Here is a 22,454-nt window from a genome sequence, read left to right on the forward strand (position 1 = left end):
ATCTAGCTCTTGCACATTGTCCATTCACTCCGGGAGCTCAGCCTCCCCAAAACCCTAATATATTGCTTGCTTAAACAACGTTTTGTCCGTCAGTTTCTGTACCACACTTGGTCAGGAAAGGCAGGCATGAGGTGCCACAGCATCGGGGAGCATTTTGCTGTGGAGCTGATTCCGTGGGCTCCAAATGCGCTCCTTCTGGAGCTAAAGCACTGCTGCCTGTCTTTGGTCCTCCAGCAGGGCAATGAGAACAGCTCAGGACCCTCCACAAAGCCGTCTGTTGCTGGTGTGCTGTGTGGAGTCTAAAGGGGGGACTTACAGGACCTGAGGCAAACATGCCCTGGGAGTCCAATGGCATTGCCCAGGATGACCACGGGGATGCAGAGGTCACGCTCTTGTTATAAATGAAGATACAACTCAATCTGAATTTAGTACTATATATAAAAGGCAAGTAAACAGCGCTGGGTGTGCAGGGAGTCTACGCTCTACCAACATGCACACACTAACATCAAACTTTCTAAATATATAGAACATTGTTTTTACATATTCATAAGAAACCCAAGTATGCCTATAGATATGTAGAACCAGAAAAGGTATCAATCGAAGCATAAACTTATCTAAGTTTTCCGAATTCTGGCAAGTGTTTAACAAACAATCCTTTAAGTCTATTACTATTAATGTCTATGACTGGGGGAGCATAGTTGGAGTTGGTAATCCTGGTTGATGCTCCCATATCTTCCATACAACAGTCTCCATTTTCCATTCCTTTTCTTGATTACAAACACCGCAGAATTTCCATCCACCCTCTTCCCTCTTCCCCCCTCTCACGCCCAAGCAGCGCAGGGGAACAAGGGAATGGGGGTTATGGTCAGTCTACAGCGCTTCTTCTCTGCTGCTCCTTCTCGGTCACTCCCGTCCCCTGCGCTGTGGGGTCCCTCCCACGGGATGCAGTCCTTGATGAACTGATCCGGCGTGGGCTTCCCACAGGCATCAGCTCTTCCAGAGCTGCTCCAGATATGGGTCCGTACCACAGGGTCCATCCCTCAGGAGCAAACTGCTCCAACCTGGCTCCCCCACGGGCAGCAGCTCCTGCCCCATCACCTGCTCCTGCCTGGGCTCCTCTCCACGGGCTACAGGTCCGGCCCAGAATCTGCTCCGGCAGGGGTCTTCCACAGGCTCCGTCGGTGCAGGGCCACCTGCTCCACCGTGGTACTCCATGGGCTGCAGGGGGACAGCCTGCTTCACCATGGGCCTCACCACAGGCCGCAGTGGACTTCTGCTCCGGAGCCTGGAGCACCTCTCCCCCTCCTTCTGCACTGACCTTAGCACCTGCAAGGCTGTTCCTCACTCCTCTCACTCTCCCAGCTGCTGTATATATTGCAGCGTTTTTTTCCCTGTCTTAAATATGCTCTCACAGAGGCACAAAATAACACTGTTGTTGGCTCAGCTTACTGGCTCGGCTCAGGTCAGCAGTGGGGCCCTTCCCAAACATGGGGCAGCTTCTAGATCCTTCTCCCAGAAGCCACCCCTAAGGCCCCCTGCTACTAAAACCTTGCCACGTAAACCCACTACACCAAGTCACAGCTCTTGTGGACACTGGCAAGAAATGGCCAGGTTGGCTGAAACCCCTTGGAGCGGAAGCCAACTGCTGTACTAAACGTGCTTTGATGCGGATTACTGGCAAAGTCTAAATTCATGGTGCTAATTGTTGGGGTGCAGAGGGCTGTGCAGACTGCATTATTGTCTTCATAAATCTGGCCAGTACCAGTTCTTGTCTCTCATCCAGACCTCCAGCTCTTTCTGTTGCTTGGTTAACACAGATTGATCCTGAAAAATCCCTGGCAAGAGCTGAGGCACTGCCACCCAGGGCCAGGCAGTGACACTGGGGGATGCCAGTGCTGGAGAGGAGCTGGGGGAGCAGCCCTGATGGGGGGAGTAGTGGTCCCAACAGAGGGACAGGGGGGAGCAATGGCCCCAACAGTCCTGAGCGGTTCCAGAAAGTTCCTGACAGGTCCCAACGGCCCTAACAGGAGAGGGAACGTTCCTGACAGGCCCCAATGGCTCTGAAGGGACGAGGAACGTTCCTGACAGGCTCCAGCGGCTCGAGGACGACACTCACAGACAAAGAGTTTGTTCAAGCAAGACATTTATTGGAATCTTTGCAGAGGCCAAGCTCCCAGTGAAATGGACAGGCCAAGAACCAAGCCCACTTGGTATGAGGAGTCTCTGCGTCAAGCGTCCATGAAGCAGCCTCTGGAGCTGCATGGGGTCCAGCTCCCCACAGGGTGCTAGCAGGTCATCATCTGCCATCAGCAGTGCATGAAGGTCTCTGTCATGTCCGTAGATCAGCAGTCTTTTCAGCTGATCTCGCACCACCTTGAACTTCTGCAGATTAGCATATTGGTCCTGCTTCAGATGCTGGAAGAGGTTGACCGGGCCAGACAACTGGAAGGCTGGTGGCAGGACAATCACATCGGGCACCATCTCGTTGCCAAAGAAGTGCTTGAGACATTTCTGTTCCACACAGCAGCGAAGGTACCAACTGATATCATCCAGCCGAAGCAGAAAATCCGTCCCGTGCCACATTTCCAAGGGGATGGTGGCAGCAAGGGTCCCTGGCAGCAGGGACTGTGGCCAGGACTGGTGGTGACAGCCACCTGCCCTGCCCTGAGCGGCTGGGCCCTGGCTGCAGGCTTAGCAAGGCCTCGGGGGGCAGCTTTTGTGCCCCAGCCCTGTGCTGCCCAGCCTTCCTCCTGCTGCTGCACTCGCCTCACAGATGGCTCAGGCCAGACTGCAGCATGGCCCTGAGGGGAGCAGGGACATTCCTGACAGGCACCAAGGGCACTGAGGTGGACAGGGATGTTCCTGACAGGCCCCAGCGGCCTTTGGGGGGGGGGGGCGGGACATTCCTGACAGACCCCAGAGGCCGCAGTGTACTGTAATGCCGTCAAACTACATAGGGGCAGAACCCACCCGTATTTATGGGGTGACAGGGGGATCCCAGCAGTTAACTGTACTGGAGGATGAAGCGAGTCTAACTGGAAATAAGTGGCAAAAGCCGCGTATTGTGACAGGCCCGGATGCTCCATGCATCCTTGACGTAGACTATGTCAGGAGAGGATATTTCAAGGACCCAAAATGGTACCGGAGGGCTTTTGGCATAGCTGCCTTAGAGACAGAGGACACTAAACAGTTGTCTACGTTGCCCAGTCTCTGGGAGGACCCTTCTGTTGGGTTGCTGAGCGTCAAAGAACAGCAGGTGCCGATTGCCACCACAGCTGTGCACCGGCAGCAATATGGCACCAACCGAGACCCCCCATTCTCATCCATAAGCTAATTCATCAACTGGAGAGCCATGGGATGATCAGCAAGATTCACTCACCCTTTCATAGTCCCATATGGCCAGTGCGAAGGTCTAATGGTGAGTGGACTGTTGTGGCCTGAATAAAGTCATGCCACTGCTGAGTGCTGCGGTGCCTGACATGCTAGAACTCCAGTACGAACTGGAATCAAAGGCAGCCAAGTGGTACGCTGCAATTGAGATAGTTAATTGATATAGCTAATTGAGATAGCTAATGCATTTTTCTCCATCCCTTTGGCAGCAGAGTGCAGGCCACAGTTTGCTCTTACTTTGAGGGGTGTCTAATACACCGGGAATCGACTGCCCCAGGGGTGGAAACAAAGCCCTACCATACCTAGACTACATGATGTGGACACCGTTTGATTTGCACACCATGGAAGAACTGCCTGTGTTCTGCAGTGTATGAGTGAAAAGAGGAAGGATCCTGGGCTTTTAGAGCACTGGGACATTTATATCTCTCTTGGTATGACAGTTACAGAAGACCTCTCAAGTGTTTTCCCATATTGTGTAGGGTGTGGAAAAGGCTCAGAGCCAGCAGAGAGAGGAAGACTGCCACAGACATGTCCTGGTTTCAGTTAGCACAGAATTAATTTTCTTCCTAGTAGCTGGTGGAATGCTGTGTTTTGGCTTAGGATGAGAAGAGTGCTGATAACACCCCGATGCTTTAATTGTTGCAGAGCAGTGCTTATACTAAGCCAAGGACATCTCAGCCTTTTGCTCTGTCCTGCCAACGGGCAGGCTGGGGGTGCAGTAAGAGCTGGGAGGGGACAGAGCCAGGACAGGTGACCCAAACTAGCCAAAGGGGTATTCCATACCATCTGACATCATGCTAAACAATATATAGGGGTGGCTAGCCGGGGGGAGGGGGCCGGACTGCTCGGGGTTAGGCTGGGCATCGGTCAGCGGGTGGTGAGCAATTGCATTGTGCATCACTTGTTTGTACATACTATTATTACTTTCGTATTATCACCATTGTATCATTATTATTATTATTGTTATTATTATTTTTGTTATTATTATTTTCCTGTCTTATTAAACTGTCTTTATCTCAACTCACGGGCTTCACTTTCCATTTCTCTCCCCCGTCCCAGAGAGGGAGGGGGGAGGGTGAGCGAACGGCTGCGTGGTGTTTAGCTGCCGGCCGGGTTAAACCACGACAGTCTTTTTGGCGCCCAACGTGGGGCCCGAAAGGTTGAGATAACGGCAGATCTGATCAGAGTGTGTTAAACTAAACTTGGTGTAAGGATTAGACCTGCTTAATAGTCACTTGTCATGATGCTGATTGCTTTAATCTCAACTCTGCTGCGCCTGTTTTCCAAATTGAGTATTATAGTACATTATTTTCCGTATTTGCTCTCTGTAGTGTTGTTTATCCTCTCTGGGCCCTGGTTTCAGATCATTATGGTACTGAGTGTTATAGCAATGGCTTATGAGACGATAAGATACCTGGTCATGACTCTAACTTGGTATTTATACTCAGTAACATCGTGGACTCTGTACTTTGGAAACAGTATCTTGGGAACTATTAGCAATTATACCTATTGTTTTTCTCCATTAGAGAGTCAATCTGTGGAGGGAAAAGGGGAAGATATTTTTTCTTACTTGATCACTCTCCCTTTCTCCTTCACCACCCCTGTATCCTCCTGGATCACTCTGCCTTCCTCCTTCACCACCCTCTTATCCCCTGAGCTTGTCAAAATAGCTCTCCAAGATATTGAATATTATTGGGATACTCAGAATACCATAGTCTTGTTGTTCTGCCTCATGAATGCACATCCCAAATTACAGTCTGATTGTAAACCCACTCTACCAAGTAACCCGTAAGAAGAATGAGTTTGAATGGGGCCCTGAACAACGACAAGCCTTTGAACAAATCAAGCAGGAAATAGTCCATGCAGTAGCCCTTGGGCCAGTTCGAACAGGACCAGATGTAAAGAATGTGCTCTACACTGCAGCCGAGGAGAACGGCCCCACCTGGAGCCTCTGGCAGAAAGAACCTGGGGAAACTCGAGGTCGGCCTCTGGGGTTTTGGAGTCGGGGATACAGAGGATCTGAGGCCCGCTATACTCCAACTGAAAAGGAGATATTGGCAGCATATGAAGGAGTTCGATCTGCTTCGGAGGTGGTCGGTACTGAAGCGCAGCTCCTCCTAGCACCCCGATTGCCGGTACTAGGCTGGATGTTCAAGGGAAGGGTCCCCTCTACGCATCATGCAACTGATGCTACATGGAGCAAGTGGGTTGCACTGATTACTCAGCGGGCTCGAATAGGAAACCCCAGTCGCCCAGGAATATTGGAAGTGATCATGGACTGGCCAGAAGGCAAATACTTTGGGATATCATCAGAGGAGGAGGTGGGTCGTGCTGAAGAAGCCCCACTGTACAACCAGTTGCCAGAGAATGAAAAGAAATATGCCCTGTTCACTGATGGGTCCTGTCGTATTGTGGGGAAGCATCGGAGATGGAAGGCTGCTGTATGGAGTCCTACGTGACGAGTTGCAGAAGCTGCTGAGGGAGAAGGTGAATCGAGTCAGTTTGCAGAAGTGAAAGCCATTCAGCTGGCTTTAGACATTGCTGAACGAGAAAAATGGCCAGTTCTCTATCTCTACACCGATTCATGGATGGTAGCAAATGCCCTGTGGGGATGGTTACAGCAATGGAAGCAAAACAACTGGCAGCGTAGGGGCAAACCCATCTGGGCTGCTGCATTGTGGCAAGATATTGCTGCTCAGGTAGAGAACCTGGCTGTGAAAGTACGCCACGTAGATGCTCATGTGCCCAAGAATCGGGCTACTGAAGAACATCAAAACAACCAGCAGGTGGATCAGGCTGCTAAGATTGAAGTAGCTCAGGTGGACCTGGATTGGCAGCATAAAGGTGAATTATTTATAGCCCGATGGGCCCATGACACCTCAGGCCATCAAGGTAGAGACGCAACATACAGATGGGCTCGTGATCGAGGGGTGGACTTAACCATGGACGCTATAGCACAGGTTATTCATGACTGTGAAACATGTGCTGCAATCAAGCAAGCCAAACGGTCAAAGCCTCTTTGGTATGGAGGACGATGGCTGAAATATAAATATGGAGAGGCCTGGCAGATTGATTACATCACACTCCCTCAAACTCGCAATGGCAAGCGCCATGTACTTACAATGGTGGAAGCAACCACCGGATGGCTGGAAACATATCCTGTGCCTCATGCCACCGCCCGGAACACCATCCTGGGCCTTGAAAAGCAAGTCCTATGGCGACATGGCACCCCAGAAAGAATAGAATCAGACAATGGGACTCACTTCCGAAACAACCTTATAGACACTTGGGCCAAAGAACATGGTATTGAATGGGTGTATCACATCCCCTATCATGCACCAGCCTCCGGGAAAGTTGAACGATACAATGGCCTGTTAAAGACTACCTTGAAAGCAATGGGCGCTGGGACGTTCAAAAACTGGGATACGCATTTAGCAAAGGCCACCTGGTTAGTCAATACTAGGGGATCTACCAACCGAGCTGGACCTGCCCAATCAAACCTGTTACGTACTGTAGATGGGGATAAAGTTCCTGTAGTGCATGTAAAAAATATGCTGGGTAAAACAGTCTGGGCTACTCCTGCCTCAGGAAAAGGCAAACCTATTCGTGGAATTGTTTTCGCTCAGGGACCTGGATACACTTGGTGGGTGATGCAAAAGAACGGAGAGGTCCGGTGTGTACCTCAAGGAGACTTAATACTGGGTGAGAATAGCCCATGAACTGAATTGTACCATGTTAAATAGTATATTATACTGTATGCTATCACTACCATGATTACTATAGGTGACTAATTAGAATGTATGGAAAAGAGTGTAACCTGAGCATGACATAAATGGTATGGAATAAGGGGTGGATAGATGTCCTGGTTTCAGTTAGCACAGAATTAATTTTCTTCCTAGTAGCTGGTGGAATGCTGTGTTTTGGCTTAGGATGAGAAGAGTGCTGATAACACCCCGATGCTTTAATTGTTGCAGAGCAGTGCTTATACTAAGCCAAGGACATCTCAGCCTTTTGCTCTGTCCTGCCAACGGGCAGGCTGGGGGTGCAGTAAGAGCTGGGAGGGGACAGAGCCAGGACAGGTGACCCAAACTAGCCAAAGGGGTATTCCATACCATCTGACATCATGCTAAACAATATATAGGGGTGGCTAGCCGGGGGGAGGGGGCCGGACTGCTCGGGGTTAGGCTGGGCATCGGTCAGCGGGTGGTGAGCAATTGCATTGTGCATCACTTGTTTGTACATACTATTATTACTTTCGTATTATCACCATTGTATCATTATTATTATTATTGTTATTATTATTTTTGTTATTATTATTTTCCTGTCTTATTAAACTGTCTTTATCTCAACTCACGGGCTTCACTTTCCATTTCTCTCCCCCGTCCCAGAGAGGGAGGGGGGAGGGTGAGCGAACGGCTGCGTGGTGTTTAGCTGCCGGCCGGGTTAAACCACGACAGTCTTTTTGGCGCCCAACGTGGGGCCCGAAAGGTTGAGATAACGGCAGATCTGATCAGAGTGTGTTAAACTAAACTTGGTGTAAGGATTAGACCTGCTTAATAGTCACTTGTCATGATGCTGATTGCTTTAATCTCAACTCTGCTGCGCCTGTTTTCCAAATTGAGTATTATAGTACATTATTTTCCGTATTTGCTCTCTGTAGTGTTGTTTATCCTCTCTGGGCCCTGGTTTCAGATCATTATGGTACTGAGTGTTATAGCAATGGCTTATGAGACGATAAGATACCTGGTCATGACTCTAACTTGGTATTTATACTCAGTAACATCGTGGACTCTGTACTTTGGAAACAGTATCTTGGGAACTATTAGCAATTATACCTATTGTTTTTCTCCATTAGAGAGTCAATCTGTGGAGGGAAAAGGGGAAGATATTTTTTCTTACTTGATCACTCTCCCTTTCTCCTTCACCACCCCTGTATCCTCCTGGATCACTCTGCCTTCCTCCTTCACCACCCTCTTATCCCCTGAGCTTGTCAAAATAGCTCTCCAAGATATTGAATATTATTGGGATACTCAGAATACCATAGTCTTGTTGTTCTGCCTCATGAATGCACATCCCAAATTACAGTCTGATTGTAAACCCACTCTACCAAGTAACCCGTAAGAAGAATGAGTTTGAATGGGGCCCTGAACAACGACAAGCCTTTGAACAAATCAAGCAGGAAATAGTCCATGCAGTAGCCCTTGGGCCAGTTCGAACAGGACCAGATGTAAAGAATGTGCTCTACACTGCAGCCGAGGAGAACGGCCCCACCTGGAGCCTCTGGCAGAAAGAACCTGGGGAAACTCGAGGTCGGCCTCTGGGGTTTTGGAGTCGGGGATACAGAGGATCTGAGGCCCGCTATACTCCAACTGAAAAGGAGATATTGGCAGCATATGAAGGAGTTCGATCTGCTTCGGAGGTGGTCGGTACTGAAGCGCAGCTCCTCCTAGCACCCCGATTGCCGGTACTAGGCTGGATGTTCAAGGGAAGGGTCCCCTCTACGCATCATGCAACTGATGCTACATGGAGCAAGTGGGTTGCACTGATTACTCAGCGGGCTCGAATAGGAAACCCCAGTCGCCCAGGAATATTGGAAGTGATCATGGACTGGCCAGAAGGCAAATACTTTGGGATATCATCAGAGGAGGAGGTGGGTCGTGCTGAAGAAGCCCCACTGTACAACCAGTTGCCAGAGAATGAAAAGAAATATGCCCTGTTCACTGATGGGTCCTGTCGTATTGTGGGGAAGCATCGGAGATGGAAGGCTGCTGTATGGAGTCCTACGTGACGAGTTGCAGAAGCTGCTGAGGGAGAAGGTGAATCGAGTCAGTTTGCAGAAGTGAAAGCCATTCAGCTGGCTTTAGACATTGCTGAACGAGAAAAATGGCCAGTTCTCTATCTCTACACCGATTCATGGATGGTAGCAAATGCCCTGTGGGGATGGTTACAGCAATGGAAGCAAAACAACTGGCAGCGTAGGGGCAAACCCATCTGGGCTGCTGCATTGTGGCAAGATATTGCTGCTCAGGTAGAGAACCTGGCTGTGAAAGTACGCCACGTAGATGCTCATGTGCCCAAGAATCGGGCTACTGAAGAACATCAAAACAACCAGCAGGTGGATCAGGCTGCTAAGATTGAAGTAGCTCAGGTGGACCTGGATTGGCAGCATAAAGGTGAATTATTTATAGCCCGATGGGCCCATGACACCTCAGGCCATCAAGGTAGAGACGCAACATACAGATGGGCTCGTGATCGAGGGGTGGACTTAACCATGGACGCTATAGCACAGGTTATTCATGACTGTGAAACATGTGCTGCAATCAAGCAAGCCAAACGGTCAAAGCCTCTTTGGTATGGAGGACGATGGCTGAAATATAAATATGGAGAGGCCTGGCAGATTGATTACATCACACTCCCTCAAACTCGCAATGGCAAGCGCCATGTACTTACAATGGTGGAAGCAACCACCGGATGGCTGGAAACATATCCTGTGCCTCATGCCACCGCCCGGAACACCATCCTGGGCCTTGAAAAGCAAGTCCTATGGCGACATGGCACCCCAGAAAGAATAGAATCAGACAATGGGACTCACTTCCGAAACAACCTTATAGACACTTGGGCCAAAGAACATGGTATTGAATGGGTGTATCACATCCCCTATCATGCACCAGCCTCCGGGAAAGTTGAACGATACAATGGCCTGTTAAAGACTACCTTGAAAGCAATGGGCGCTGGGACGTTCAAAAACTGGGATACGCATTTAGCAAAGGCCACCTGGTTAGTCAATACTAGGGGATCTACCAACCGAGCTGGACCTGCCCAATCAAACCTGTTACGTACTGTAGATGGGGATAAAGTTCCTGTAGTGCATGTAAAAAATATGCTGGGTAAAACAGTCTGGGCTACTCCTGCCTCAGGAAAAGGCAAACCTATTCGTGGAATTGTTTTCGCTCAGGGACCTGGATACACTTGGTGGGTGATGCAAAAGAACGGAGAGGTCCGGTGTGTACCTCAAGGAGACTTAATACTGGGTGAGAATAGCCCATGAACTGAATTGTACCATGTTAAATAGTATATTATACTGTATGCTATCACTACCATGATTACTATAGGTGACTAATTAGAATGTATGGAAAAGAGTGTAACCTGAGCATGACATAAATGGTATGGAATAAGGGGTGGATAGATGTCCTGGTTTCAGTTAGCACAGAATTAATTTTCTTCCTAGTAGCTGGTGGAATGCTGTGTTTTGGCTTAGGATGAGAAGAGTGCTGATAACACCCCGATGCTTTAATTGTTGCAGAGCAGTGCTTATACTAAGCCAAGGACATCTCAGCCTTTTGCTCTGTCCTGCCAACGGGCAGGCTGGGGGTGCAGTAAGAGCTGGGAGGGGACAGAGCCAGGACAGGTGACCCAAACTAGCCAAAGGGGTATTCCATACCATCTGACATCATGCTAAACAATATATAGGGGTGGCTAGCCGGGGGGAGGGGGCCGGACTGCTCGGGGTTAGGCTGGGCATCGGTCAGCGGGTGGTGAGCAATTGCATTGTGCATCACTTGTTTGTACATACTATTATTACTTTCGTATTATCACCATTGTATCATTATTATTATTATTGTTATTATTATTTTTGTTATTATTATTTTCCTGTCTTATTAAACTGTCTTTATCTCAACTCACGGGCTTCACTTTCCATTTCTCTCCCCCGTCCCAGAGAGGGAGGGGGGAGGGTGAGCGAACGGCTGCGTGGTGTTTAGCTGCCGGCCGGGTTAAACCACGACAAGACATAGCATGGGGGAGCTGAGAGAGAAGAAGCTTCTTGGATCAGCTCCTCAGCAAAATGCTCCCTGATGCTGTGGCAGCCAAGCTGTCAGCATCTCATGCCTGCCTGTCCTGACCAAGAGTGATACAGAAACTCACGGACAAAGCATTTGTTTAAGCAAACAATATATTAGGGTTTTGGAGAGGCCGAGCTCCCGGAGTGAATGGACAATGTGCAAGAGCTAGATGGTCACTGTCCAGCTGGTAACAAAGCCTCTGCTTCAAGCAGCTGCATGGGGTGTGCCTCCCACAAGGGTGGTTTTTCTGTGGAGAGAACACGGAGGAGCAATTCCCACTGCCAACTGAGCAGCATCTTCTCCATGTCCAGCATGCTCAGCTCTGCAGCACGTGGCAAGCAGTTGTGGTTGTAGCCACCGTAGTCATCAGTGGTTACTACGCTTGGTAGATTGTCCATACGGAGATCTTGCCACACTTGGCAGTAGGTTGCTGCACGGAGTTTTCCCATCCTCTTCTGCGTCCTGCGTTCTCCCCTCTTCTTTCTGTGGTGGGAGGTCATTGCCTGCTGTCAGCAGAGTGCCCCGGAGAGCTCTGCATGAAGGCCTCTCTCAGTTCCTAAAGTTCAGCATTTTCATGAGCTGCTCTTGCAGCACACGGAAATCAGTGTGCGCCTGGGTGTATTGATCCGGGTCCTTTGCTAAGTCCTGGAAGAGGTTGGGTGGTCTGGATGTTTGGAAATCCGGAGGCAAGGTGAACTCCTCAGGCATTTGCTCGTTTCCTAACCAGAAGTGGTCCAGGCGCTTCTTCCTCAGGCACGAGCGCAGGTACTCCACGATGTCATCCATGCGCTGCAAAAACTCCCTCCTGTGCCATCTTTCCAGAGGGATGGTGTTCAGCAGGTGCATGACGACGGTCTTTATCATATAGCTGGTAAAATAACTGCCCAGCGCGATACGGGCACAGAGCTGCATGCATCCGAGGTGGAAACTGTCCTGCTGGGCATTCGCGGCTATGTTCCGGAAGAACTTCATCTCTGCCACTGCGCAGCTCTGTGGCCATACTGTGTCCGGGGTAACGGGAGCCTCAGAGTAATCGCTGCTCAGAAAAATGTCCGTATCGCCTTGTTGTACCCCAAACATCATCTCAACGAACACGGTTGATCCGGTGTCATCAATCAAACGAAGCATGCAAGAGCGTCTGGTTTTCAGTACTTTAACCAGCCATGAAGATGAATGAGGCACAGATTTCCAGGATAATTTCGCCAGCTGCTGGAACCAGGAGGAGACTTTACGCACATCCAAGTAGGAGCGAGTGCACATAGTTCGTAGGAGGCTGGGTTCCTGATTTCTTCTCAGCTCCTCCACAGGGTTGTGGAGGAAGCACAGCATATTCCCAAACTCCTGCTCCCTCCAGCACGTGCACTCCAGCTTCACGCGAATACGAGACACCTTTGATGGCAGATTCCATTTGGTGTTCTGCTCCACGTGGAAGGAGTGCCCACGAGGAGCTGTCATGGGAATAAGGCAGCGGTAGACCGTATCACCCTCCCGGGGACTCCAGCCTTCAAAAGCACTGCCCACTCCAATGGGTGTCTGCAGCACTGGAGAGAAAGTGTCCTTAAAGACCCAGTCACAGGCACGGCAAAAGCCGCGCACCATTTCCTCCACAAGCCGGCAGTAGTTGGTCAGGTTTACCTGCTGCCGCTGGATGCTCTCTGCAATAAAAATGGCTGCATTCGATTCATCATTGAGCGCTGGTTCTTCCAAGTCCTCGTCGCTGCTGTCATCAAACACCTCGAACTTTTTACGAAGACAAAACAACAGCCAAATTAAGAGGAGAACCCCAAGACCGGCCCAGAACTGCCAAGTCTGCATTGAGTCTGCGCCCTCAGCGCCCGCCGAACGTCCCACTGTCAACTGAGCAGCATCTTCATCCAATTGATACCCGACTTCCTGTGGGCTGTTGACTAAGCCCAAAAATGCCAGGAAATAGAAAGCTGCCGAAACCATGGTCTGAAAGAGAGAGAAGCACGTCAGTGGGGCTGGGTGGGAGCTGGATGGCGGCTGAGGGAGCTGCGGCACGAGCCTCAGGCCCCTGGGGTCAGGTAGGAGAGGGGGCGAGGGAGCTGGGAGGCAGCAGGGACTGTGGCCAGTGCCAGCGGGGACAGCCACGAGCCCTGCCCTGGCCCAACCCAGTCTTCCCCCTGCTGCTGCACTCACCGATGGCTCAGGCCAAAGTGAAGCAGCGCTGCCCGCGGCTGCCTTTAAAGCCTCCCCCCCCATTGTGACACGTCCTCTGATGTCACCTGCGCCCACACCGCATCACAGGACCCCCGCCCCACCCTTGGTGCCCACCGCACGTCCCACTACCAACTGAGCAGCAATTTCTCCATGTCCAGCATGCACAGCTTTGGTGCTTGTGGCTAGCAGGGCGTCTGTCAGGCATCTTTGTAGCTGCCACAATCGTCGCTGGCTGTGGGGTTGGAAATCCCTCCTGTGCATGCTTGTCAAAGGGTGGTGGTCAAGAAATGCATGACAGCTCTCTTCCAGGCATGGGTGGCAAAGATCTGTGTTTGACCGAACTATTGTCCCGTCAGTTAAGCGCAAGTTCTGGCTGCTCAGTTAAAGCTTAAAAAAGTTAAAATTTTTGCCTGAGTCGGCCAGACATCACGTTGCTGTGCTGCCATCCAGACGCTCCTGCAAGCTCCGTGTGTTTGATACCTTCGATAAAATCCACTTTGTTGAGTTCATTTTTGGAGTGCAACAAGGCGATTCAGACATTTTTCTCAGCAGCGAGAACACTGATGCTATCTTTACCCTGGACACAGTACGGCCACAGAGCTGCACAGTGGCAGAGATGAAGTTCTTCCAGTATAAAAGCGCATGCCCCGCAGGACAGCTACCACCTCAGATGCATGCAGCTCTGTGCCCGTATCATGGTGGGCAATGATTTTACCCCCTATGTCTTGAAGACAGTCGTCATGCACCTGCTGAACACCATCCCTTTGGAAAGATGGTGCAGGAGGGAGTTTTTGCAGCGCATGGATGACATCATGCAGTGCCTGCACTGCTGCATAGTGGAGAAACGCCTGGACCACTTCTTCTTAGGGAACAAGGAAGTGCCTGACGAGGTCACCTTGCACCCAGATTTCCTAACATCCAGCCCACTCAACCTCTTCCAGCACATGGCAGAGGATCCAAATGTCCATGCCCGGGCACTGCGTGAATTCCAGGAGCTGCGAGATCAGCTCAAAAGACTGTTGACGTTTGGGAACTGAGAGAGGCCTTCATGCAGAGCTCTCCGGGGCACTCTGCTGACAGCAGGCGATGACCTCCCACCACAGAAAGAAGAGGGGAGAACGCAGGACACAAAAGAGGATGGGAAAACTCCGTGCAGCAACCCACTGCCAAGCGTGGCAAGATCCCCGTGTGGACAATCTACCAAGCGTAGTAACCACTGATGACTACGGTGGCTACAACCACAACTGCTTGCCACGTGCTGCAGAGCTGAGCATGCTGGACATGGAGAAGATGCTGCTCAGTTGGCAGTGGGAATTGCTCCTCCGTGTTCTCTCCACAGCAAAACCACCCTTGCGGGAGGCACACCCCATGCAGCTGCTTGAAGCAGAGGCTTTGTTACCGGCTGGACAGTGACCATCTAGCTCTTGCACATTGTCCATTCACTCCGGGAGCTCGGCCTCTCCAAAACCCTAATATATTGCTTGCTTAAACAAATGCTTTGTCCGTGAGTGTCTGTATCACTCTTGGTCAGGACAGGCAGGCATGAGATGCTGATAGCTTGGCTGCCACAGCATCGGGGAGCATTTAGCTGAGGAGCTGATCCAAGAAGCTTCTTCTCTCTCAACTCCCCCATGCTATGTCTGTGGCAGTCTTCCTCTCTCTGCTGGCTCTGAGCCTTTTCCACACCCTACACAATATGGGAAAATGCTTGAGAGGTGTTCTGTAACTGTCATACCAAGAGAGATATAAATGTCCCAGTGCTCTAAAAGCCCAGGATCCTTCCTCTTTTCACTCATACACTGCAGAACACAGGCAGTTCTTCCATGGTGTGCAAATCAAACGGTGTCCACATCATGTAGTCTAGGTATGGTAGGGCTTTGTTTCCACCCCTGGGGCAGTCGATTCCCAGTGTATTAGACACCCCTCAAAGTAAGAGCAAACTGTGGCCTGCACTCTGCTGCCAAAGGGATGGAGAAAAATGCATTAGCTATCTCAATTAGCTATATCAATTAGCTATCTCAATTGCAGCGTACCACTTGGCTGCCTTTGATTCCAGTTCGTACTGGAGTTCTAGCATGTCAGGCACCACAGCACTCAGCAGTGGCATGACTTTATTCAGGCCACAACAGTCCACTCACCATTAGACCTTCGCACTGGCCATATGGGACTATGAAAGGGTGAGTGAATCTTGCTGATCATCCCATGGCTCTCCAGTTGATGAATTAGCTTATGGATGAGAATGGGGGGTCTCGGTTGGTGCCATATTGCTGCCGGTGCACAGCTGTGGTGGCAATTGGCACCTGCTGTTCTTTGACGCTCAGCAACCCAACAGAAGGGTCCTCCCAGAGACTGGGCAACGTAGACAACTGTTTAGTGTCCTCTGTCTCTAAGGCAGCTATGCCAAAAGCCCTCCGGTACCATTTTGGGTCCTTGAAATATCCTCTCCTGAAATAGTCTACGTCAAGGATGCATGGAGCATCCGGGCCTTTCACAATACGCTGCTTTTGCCACTTATTTCCAGTTAGACTCGCTTCATCCTCCAGTACAGTTAACTGCTGGGATCCCCCTGTCACCCCATAAATACGGGTGGGTTCTGCCCCTATATAGTTTGGCAGCATTACAGTACACTGCGGCCTCTGGGGTCTGTCAGGAATGTCCCGCCCCCCCCCCAAAGGCCACTGGGGCCTCTCAGGAACATCCCTGTCCACCTCAGGGCCCTTGGTGCCTGTCAGGAATGTCCCTGCTCCCCTCAGGGCCATGCTGCAGTCTGGCCTGAGCCATCCGTGAGGCGAGTGCAGCAGCAGGGGGAAGGCTGGGCAGCACAGGGCTGGGGCACAAAAGCTGCCCCCCGAGGCCTTGCTAAGCCTGCAGCCAGGGCCCAGCCGCTCAGGGCAGGGCAGGTGGCTGTCACCACCAGTCCTGGCCACAGTCCCTGCTGCCAGGGACCCTTGCTGCCACCATCCCCTTGGAAATGTGGCACGGGACGGATTTTCTGCTTCGGCTGGATGATATCAGTTGGTACCTTCGCTGTTGTGTGGAACAGAAATGTCTCAAGCACTTCTTTGGCAACGAGGTGGTGCCCGATGTGATTGTCCTGCCACCAGCCTTCCAGTTGTCTGGCCCGGTCAACCTCTTCCAGCATCTGAAGGGGGACCCATATGCCAAAGCTGTTGCGCTGCAGAAGTTCGAGGTGGTGCGAGATCAGCTGAAAAGACTGCTGATCTACGGACATGGCAGAGGCCTTCATGCACTGCTGATGGCAGATGATGACCTGCTAGCACCCTGTGGGGAACTGGACCCCATGCAGCTCCAGAGGCTGCTTCATGGACGCTTGACGCAGAGACTCCTCATACCAAGTGGGCTTGGTTCTTGGCCTGTCCATTTCACTGGGAGCTTGGCCTCTGCAAAGATTCCAATAAATGTCTTGCTTGAACAAACTCTTTGTCTGTGAGTGTTGTCCTCGAGCCGCTGGGGCCTGTCAGGAACGTTCCTCGTCCCTTCAGAGCCGTTGGGGCCTGTCAGGAACCTTCCCTCTCCTGTTAGGGCCGTTGGGACCTGTCAGGAACTTTCTGGAACCGCTCAGGACTGTTGGGGCCATTGCTCCCCCCTGTCCCTCTGTTGGGACCACTACTCCCCCCATCAGGGCTGCTCCCCAGCTCCTCTCCAGCACTGGCATCCCCCAGTGTCACTGCCTGGCCCTGGGTGGCAGTGCCTCAGCTCTTGCCAGGGATTTTTCAGGATCAATCTGTGTTAACCAAGCAACAGAAAGAGCTGGAGGTCTGGATGAGAGACAAGAACTGGTACTGGCCAGATTTATGAAGACAATAATGCAGTCTGCACAGCCCTCTGCACCCCAACAATTAGCACCATGAATTTAGACTTTGCCAGTAATCCGCATCAAAGCACGTTTAGTACAGCAGTTGGCTTCCGCTCCAAGGGGTTTCAGCCAACCTGGCCATTTCTTGCCAGTGTCCACGAGGGCTGTGACTTGGTGTATTGGGTTGACGTGGCAAGGTTTTAGTAGCAGGGGGCCTTAGGGGTGGCTTCTGGGAGAAGGATCTAGAAGCTGCCCCATGTTTGGGAAGGGCCCCACTGCTGACCTGAGCCGAGCCAGTAAGCCGAGCCAACAATGTTCTTTTGTGCCTCTGTGAGAGCATATTTAAGACAGGGAAAAAAACGCTGTGCCACACAGCAGCTGGGAGAGTGAGAGGAGTGAGGAACAGCCTTGCAGGCGCCAGGGTCAGTGCAGAAGGAGGGGGAGAGGTGCTCCAGGCGCCGGAGCAGAAGTCCCCTGCGGCCTGTGGTGAGGCCCATGGTGAAGCAGGCTGTCCCCCTGCAGCCCATGGAGCAAGGCAGGAAAAGGCAACAAACAATGCTTTAAGTCTATTACCATCAATGTCCATGACTGGGGGAGCACAGTTGGTCTGTTTGAAGTGCTCCCATATCTTCCATGACTTATAACAGTCTCTATTTTCTATTCCTTTTCTTGATTACAAACACCGGAGAATTCCAGGGCTAGTTGTGGGAACAATATGTTGTGCTTTAAGTTGTTAAGTAACTCGGCCTTCAGGTCTCATGCATCCCAGTCTTCCCGGATTGAAGGGAAACAGTTCCCTTTCAAGGCCAATAGGGCCTGGATCAAAAGGCACGTCCAGGTCACCAGAGGGTGTAACAGCAAAGTCATGGCAGTAGCGGTGGGGGAGCCGATGGTGTAGCAGAAGGATCTGTGGACGAGCCCGCAGCTCCCTCGCTGTCTGGCAAACCACACGTTTCTGACTGTGGCCCCATGTCCTGGTTTCAGTTAGAACAGAATTATTTTTCTTCCTAGGAGCTGGTGGAATGCTGTGTTTTGGCTTAGGATGAGAAGAGTGCTGATAACACCCCGATGCTTTAATTGTTGCAGAGCAGTGCTTATACTAAGCCAAGGACATCTCAGTTTCTTGCTCTGTCCTGCCAACGGGCAGGCTGGGGGTGCAGTAAGAGCTGGGAGGGGACAGAGCCAGGACAGGTGACCCAAACTAGCCAAAGGGGTATTCCATACCATCTGACGTCATGCTAAACAATATATAGGGGTGGCAGCCGGGGGAGGGGGCCGGACTGCTCAGGGTTAGGCTGAGCATCGGTCAGCAGGTGGTGAACAATTGCATTGTGCATCACTTGTTTGTACATATTATTAGTGTTAGTGCTATTGTCATCATTGTATTATTATTATTATTATTGTTGTTGTTGTTGTTATTATTATTTTCCTGTCTTATTAAACTGTCTTTATCTCAACTCACGGGCTTCACTTTCCATTTCTCTCCCCCGTCCCAGAGAGGGAGGGGGAGCAAACGGCTGTGTGGTGTTTAGCTGCCGGCTGGGTTAAACCACGACATTCTTTTTGGTGCCCAACGTGGGGCCCGAAAGGTTGAGATAACGGCAGATCTGACCAGAGTGTGTTAAACTAAAATTGGTATAAGTATTAGACATGCATAATAGTCACTTGTCATAATGCTGATTGCTTTAATCTCAACTCTGCTGCGCCTGTTTTCCAAATTGGGTATTATACCACGTGGGACGTGCGGTGGGCACCGAGGGCGGGGCGGGGGTCCTGTGATGCGGTGTGGGCGCAGGTGACATCACAGAGGACGTGTCACAATGGGGGGGAGGCTTTAAAGGCAGCCGCGGGCAGCGCTGCTTCACTTTGGCCTGAGCCATCGGTGAGTGCAGCAGCAGGGGGAAGACTGGGTTGGGCCAGGGCAGGGCTCGTGGCTGTCCCCGCTGGCACTGGCCACAGTCCCTGCTGCCTCCCAGCTCCCTCGCCCCCTCTCCTACCTGACCCCAGGGGCCTGAGGCTCGTGCCGCAGCTCCCTCAGCCGCCATCCAGCTCCCACCCAGCCCCACTGACGTGCTTCTCTCTCTTTCAGACCATGTTTTCGGCAATTTTCAATTTCCTGGCGTTCTTGGGCTTAGTCGAGTGCCCACAGGAAGTCGGGGATGAATTGGATGAAGCTACAAATGAGCGCATGCGGCGGTATGCGGAGGAGATGCAACAACGCATGGCGCAGCTCCTGTTGGAAATTGAGGCGCTAGAGAAGCAGCAGAGCTCGATGCATATGGGAGCCCTGCTCTTATCTGCCACACAGTACTGGCAGTTCTGGGCCGGTGTTGTTGTTGCTCTCCTGTTTATTTGGAACGTGTGGCTGCTCCTTAGAGATATCCCAGAACATGGCAGTGAGGAGGAGAGCTCCAGCAGTGAAGAGGAGGAATTGAGAGTACCACCACCCCCCAATGATGCAAGAGATCTGCCCAGATTTATAGCTGAGCGCGTCTACTGGCCATTCCCGGATCCGACCATCAGATGCGCACTGGTGGAGGAGATTGTGGGAGACCTCCTGCATATCTTTGACTCAGTCGTCCTAAGTAGTTTCTTCCCGAATCTGCAGCGAGCCATCGGAGTGGGCAGTGCCTTTGAAGGTTGGAATCCCCACATGAAGGATCCTGTCTACCGCCTACTTGTGCCCATGACGGCCCCCCGTGGGCACTGCTTCCACCTGGAGCTGGGCAATGAAGAGGATCTGCTGGCGAGGAAGTCCTCTATCCGTGTGGAGCTGGAGTGCACGTGCGAGAGGGAGCAGGACTTTGGGGACGTGCTGTGCTTCCTCCACCATTCTGAGGAGGAGCTGAAAAAGCAGGGGCCGAGCCTCCTAAGCACCCTCTGCACGGACTCCTACCTAGATGCGGAGAAGACTGCAAGGTGGTTCCAGAACTTTGTGAAATCAGCCTGGGTGCTTATGCCTCAGTCGGAGGTTTACAATGTAGAAGTGCTGCCTTCCACCCGCACGTGCAAGTTCCAGCTGACAGGTGCTGCCAGGAGAAGACTCACAATTGAAATAGTATTTGGGGTGCAGCAAGAGGATTCCGATATCTTCCTGAGCAGCCAGATGAGAAAGGACACCTCCATCCCCAGCACAACATGGCCACAGAGCTGTTCAGTTGCAGAAAGGAAGTTCTTCCGGCACGTGGCCAGAGAAGGCATGTTCAACAGCATACACCTCAAGTGCATGCAGGTCTGTGCCCATTTGGTGGAGGGCACCGTCTTTCCCACCTATGTCGTCAAGACTATTGTCATGCACCTCCTGACCAACATCCCCATGGCAATGTGGCACAAGACGGATTTTCTGCTTCGGATGGATAATATAATGCAGTGCCTGCGTGGCTGTGTGAGGGAGAAGCGCCTCGACCACTTCTTCTTTGGCAATGAGATGGTGCCCGATGTGATTGTCCTGCCACCATCCTTCCAAAATTCTGAGCCAATCAACCTCTTCCAGTACCTGAAGCAGAACCCATATGCCGAAGATGATGCACTGGAGAAGTTCGAGGTGGTGCGAGAGCGGCTCAGAAGACTGATAACCTACGGACATGAAAGAAAACATCGTGCACGGCGAAGGCGCCGTGCTGATCGCCAGTGATGAACTGCTAGCATGCTGTGGAGAGACGGACCTCATGCAGCTCCAGAGGCTTGACACCAACCACTCCTGATACCAACTGGGCTTGGATCCTCCTTATTTTGGGACAGTGGGAGCTTCCCCTTGTCTGCTTAACATACTGAAGACAGCAAAGTGGTTCCAGGAACTGGTGACAGAAGCCTGGGTGGCTGCGCCTCAGTCATCCTAACTCCAGCTAATGGTGCTGCCCTCCACCCGCTTCTGCAAGCTCACGCTCCATCGAGATGATGCTTGGGGTACAGCAAGACAACTCAGACCCCTTCATGAGCTTCGAGTAGGCAGAGCGCGTTGTTAGCAGCAGCACGAAGTGGCCACAGAGCTGCGCTGTGCCAGACATGCAGTTCTTCAGGACACACGTAGGCATGCTCGGCACAACACTTTCCACGTCAGACATCTGCAGCTCCGTGTCTGTATCCTCTTAGGCACCAACTTTGCCACCCATGCCTTGAAGACAGCTGTCACGCACCTCCTGACCACCATCCCTTTGGGAAGCATGCACAGGAGGGATTCCCAGCCCCAAAGCCAGCAATGATTGTGGACGGACATCCTGCTTGCCACATGCCTCGGAGCTGAGTATGCTGGACATGGAGAAGATGCTGCTCAGTTGGCAGCGGGAATTGCTCCTCCGTGTTCTCTCCACAGCAAAACCACCCTTGCGGGAGGCTGAAAGCAGAGGCTTTGTTACCAGCTGGACAGTGACTACCCAGCCTCTCGGGAAGCGTCCATTCACCACCGAAGCTTTGACCTCTGCAAAAATACCAATACATTGCTTATTTGAACAATGCTTTGTGTGTGAGTGTCTGTATCACTCTTGGTCAGGACAGGCGGGCATGAGATGCTGACAGCTTGGCTGCCACAGCATCGGGGAGCATTTAGCTGAGGAGCTGATCCAAGAAGCTTCTTCTCTCCCAGTATCAAAGGCATTAACTAACACATTTTCTGAGGCATTAACAAAAGCCTTAGAAAATGAAGTAGGATACTCTAAGATTTATAAGCAATTAATTGAAGATGTAAATGGAAAATGTTACCTAGAGGTTTAACACAAATAAATAATGGGAGAGTTGTGATACCACGTTGTATTAGACGGTTATCGGAGAACATAGTAAAGCATGCTGGGGAGCTGAAACATTATAACAGTTTTTAAGTAGAAAATGGATTGGCCCTCATTTGTCAGACAAGTATCACAACAAGGTGTCATATGTCTTAAAAAGAATCCACAGACGGGAATCAGCCCCCAAATGGGAACAATAGGGAAGGGAAACGTTCCTGGGAAACAGTGGCAAATTGGTTTCTTAGAACTCCCAAGGAAAGGGGGGTTCAGATGCCTATTGGTACTAACAGACACCTTTTCCAGATGGCCAGGAGCATTCCCATGTAGAACTAACAAAGCCAGAGAAGTGTCCAAAGTATTGTTGAATTACATTATTCCGAGAGTTGGTGTACTCTCAGTAATGTCATCTGACAGGGGACCACACTTCAGTTCAGAACTGACCCAACAAGTCAGCGAAGTGCTGGGGATTGACTGGCAACAACACACTCCGTATGGGCCACAGGC

At 51.2% G+C, this 22,454-nt stretch overlaps 2 protein-coding genes across 2 annotated transcripts; one reads left to right on the forward strand and one right to left on the reverse strand.

Annotated features, from left to right (window-relative positions):
• Nucleotides 1–10,885: 10,885 nt before the first annotated feature.
• LOC137856743 (inositol 1,4,5-trisphosphate receptor-interacting protein-like 1) lies at nt 10,886–21,815 on the forward strand. The gene is made up of 2 exons (XM_068682437.1): nt 10,886–10,925; nt 19,319–21,815. The coding sequence occupies exon 2, from the start codon at nt 19,322–19,324 to the stop codon at nt 20,861–20,863; it is 1,542 nt and encodes a 513-aa protein (XP_068538538.1). The 5' UTR covers nt 10,886–10,925; nt 19,319–19,321; the 3' UTR covers nt 20,864–21,815.
• Nucleotides 11,683–13,181, reverse strand: LOC137857143 (inositol 1,4,5-trisphosphate receptor-interacting protein-like 1). The gene has a single exon (XM_068683287.1). The coding sequence runs from the start codon at nt 13,179–13,181 to the stop codon at nt 11,781–11,783; it is 1,401 nt and encodes a 466-aa protein (XP_068539388.1). The 3' UTR covers nt 11,683–11,780.
• Nucleotides 21,816–22,454: the final 639 nt, after the last annotated feature.

This window comes from Anas acuta, chromosome 5 (assembly GCF_963932015.1).
Source record: "Anas acuta chromosome 5, bAnaAcu1.1, whole genome shotgun sequence".
In the NCBI taxonomy this organism is placed as follows: Eukaryota; Metazoa; Chordata; class Aves; order Anseriformes; family Anatidae; genus Anas; species Anas acuta.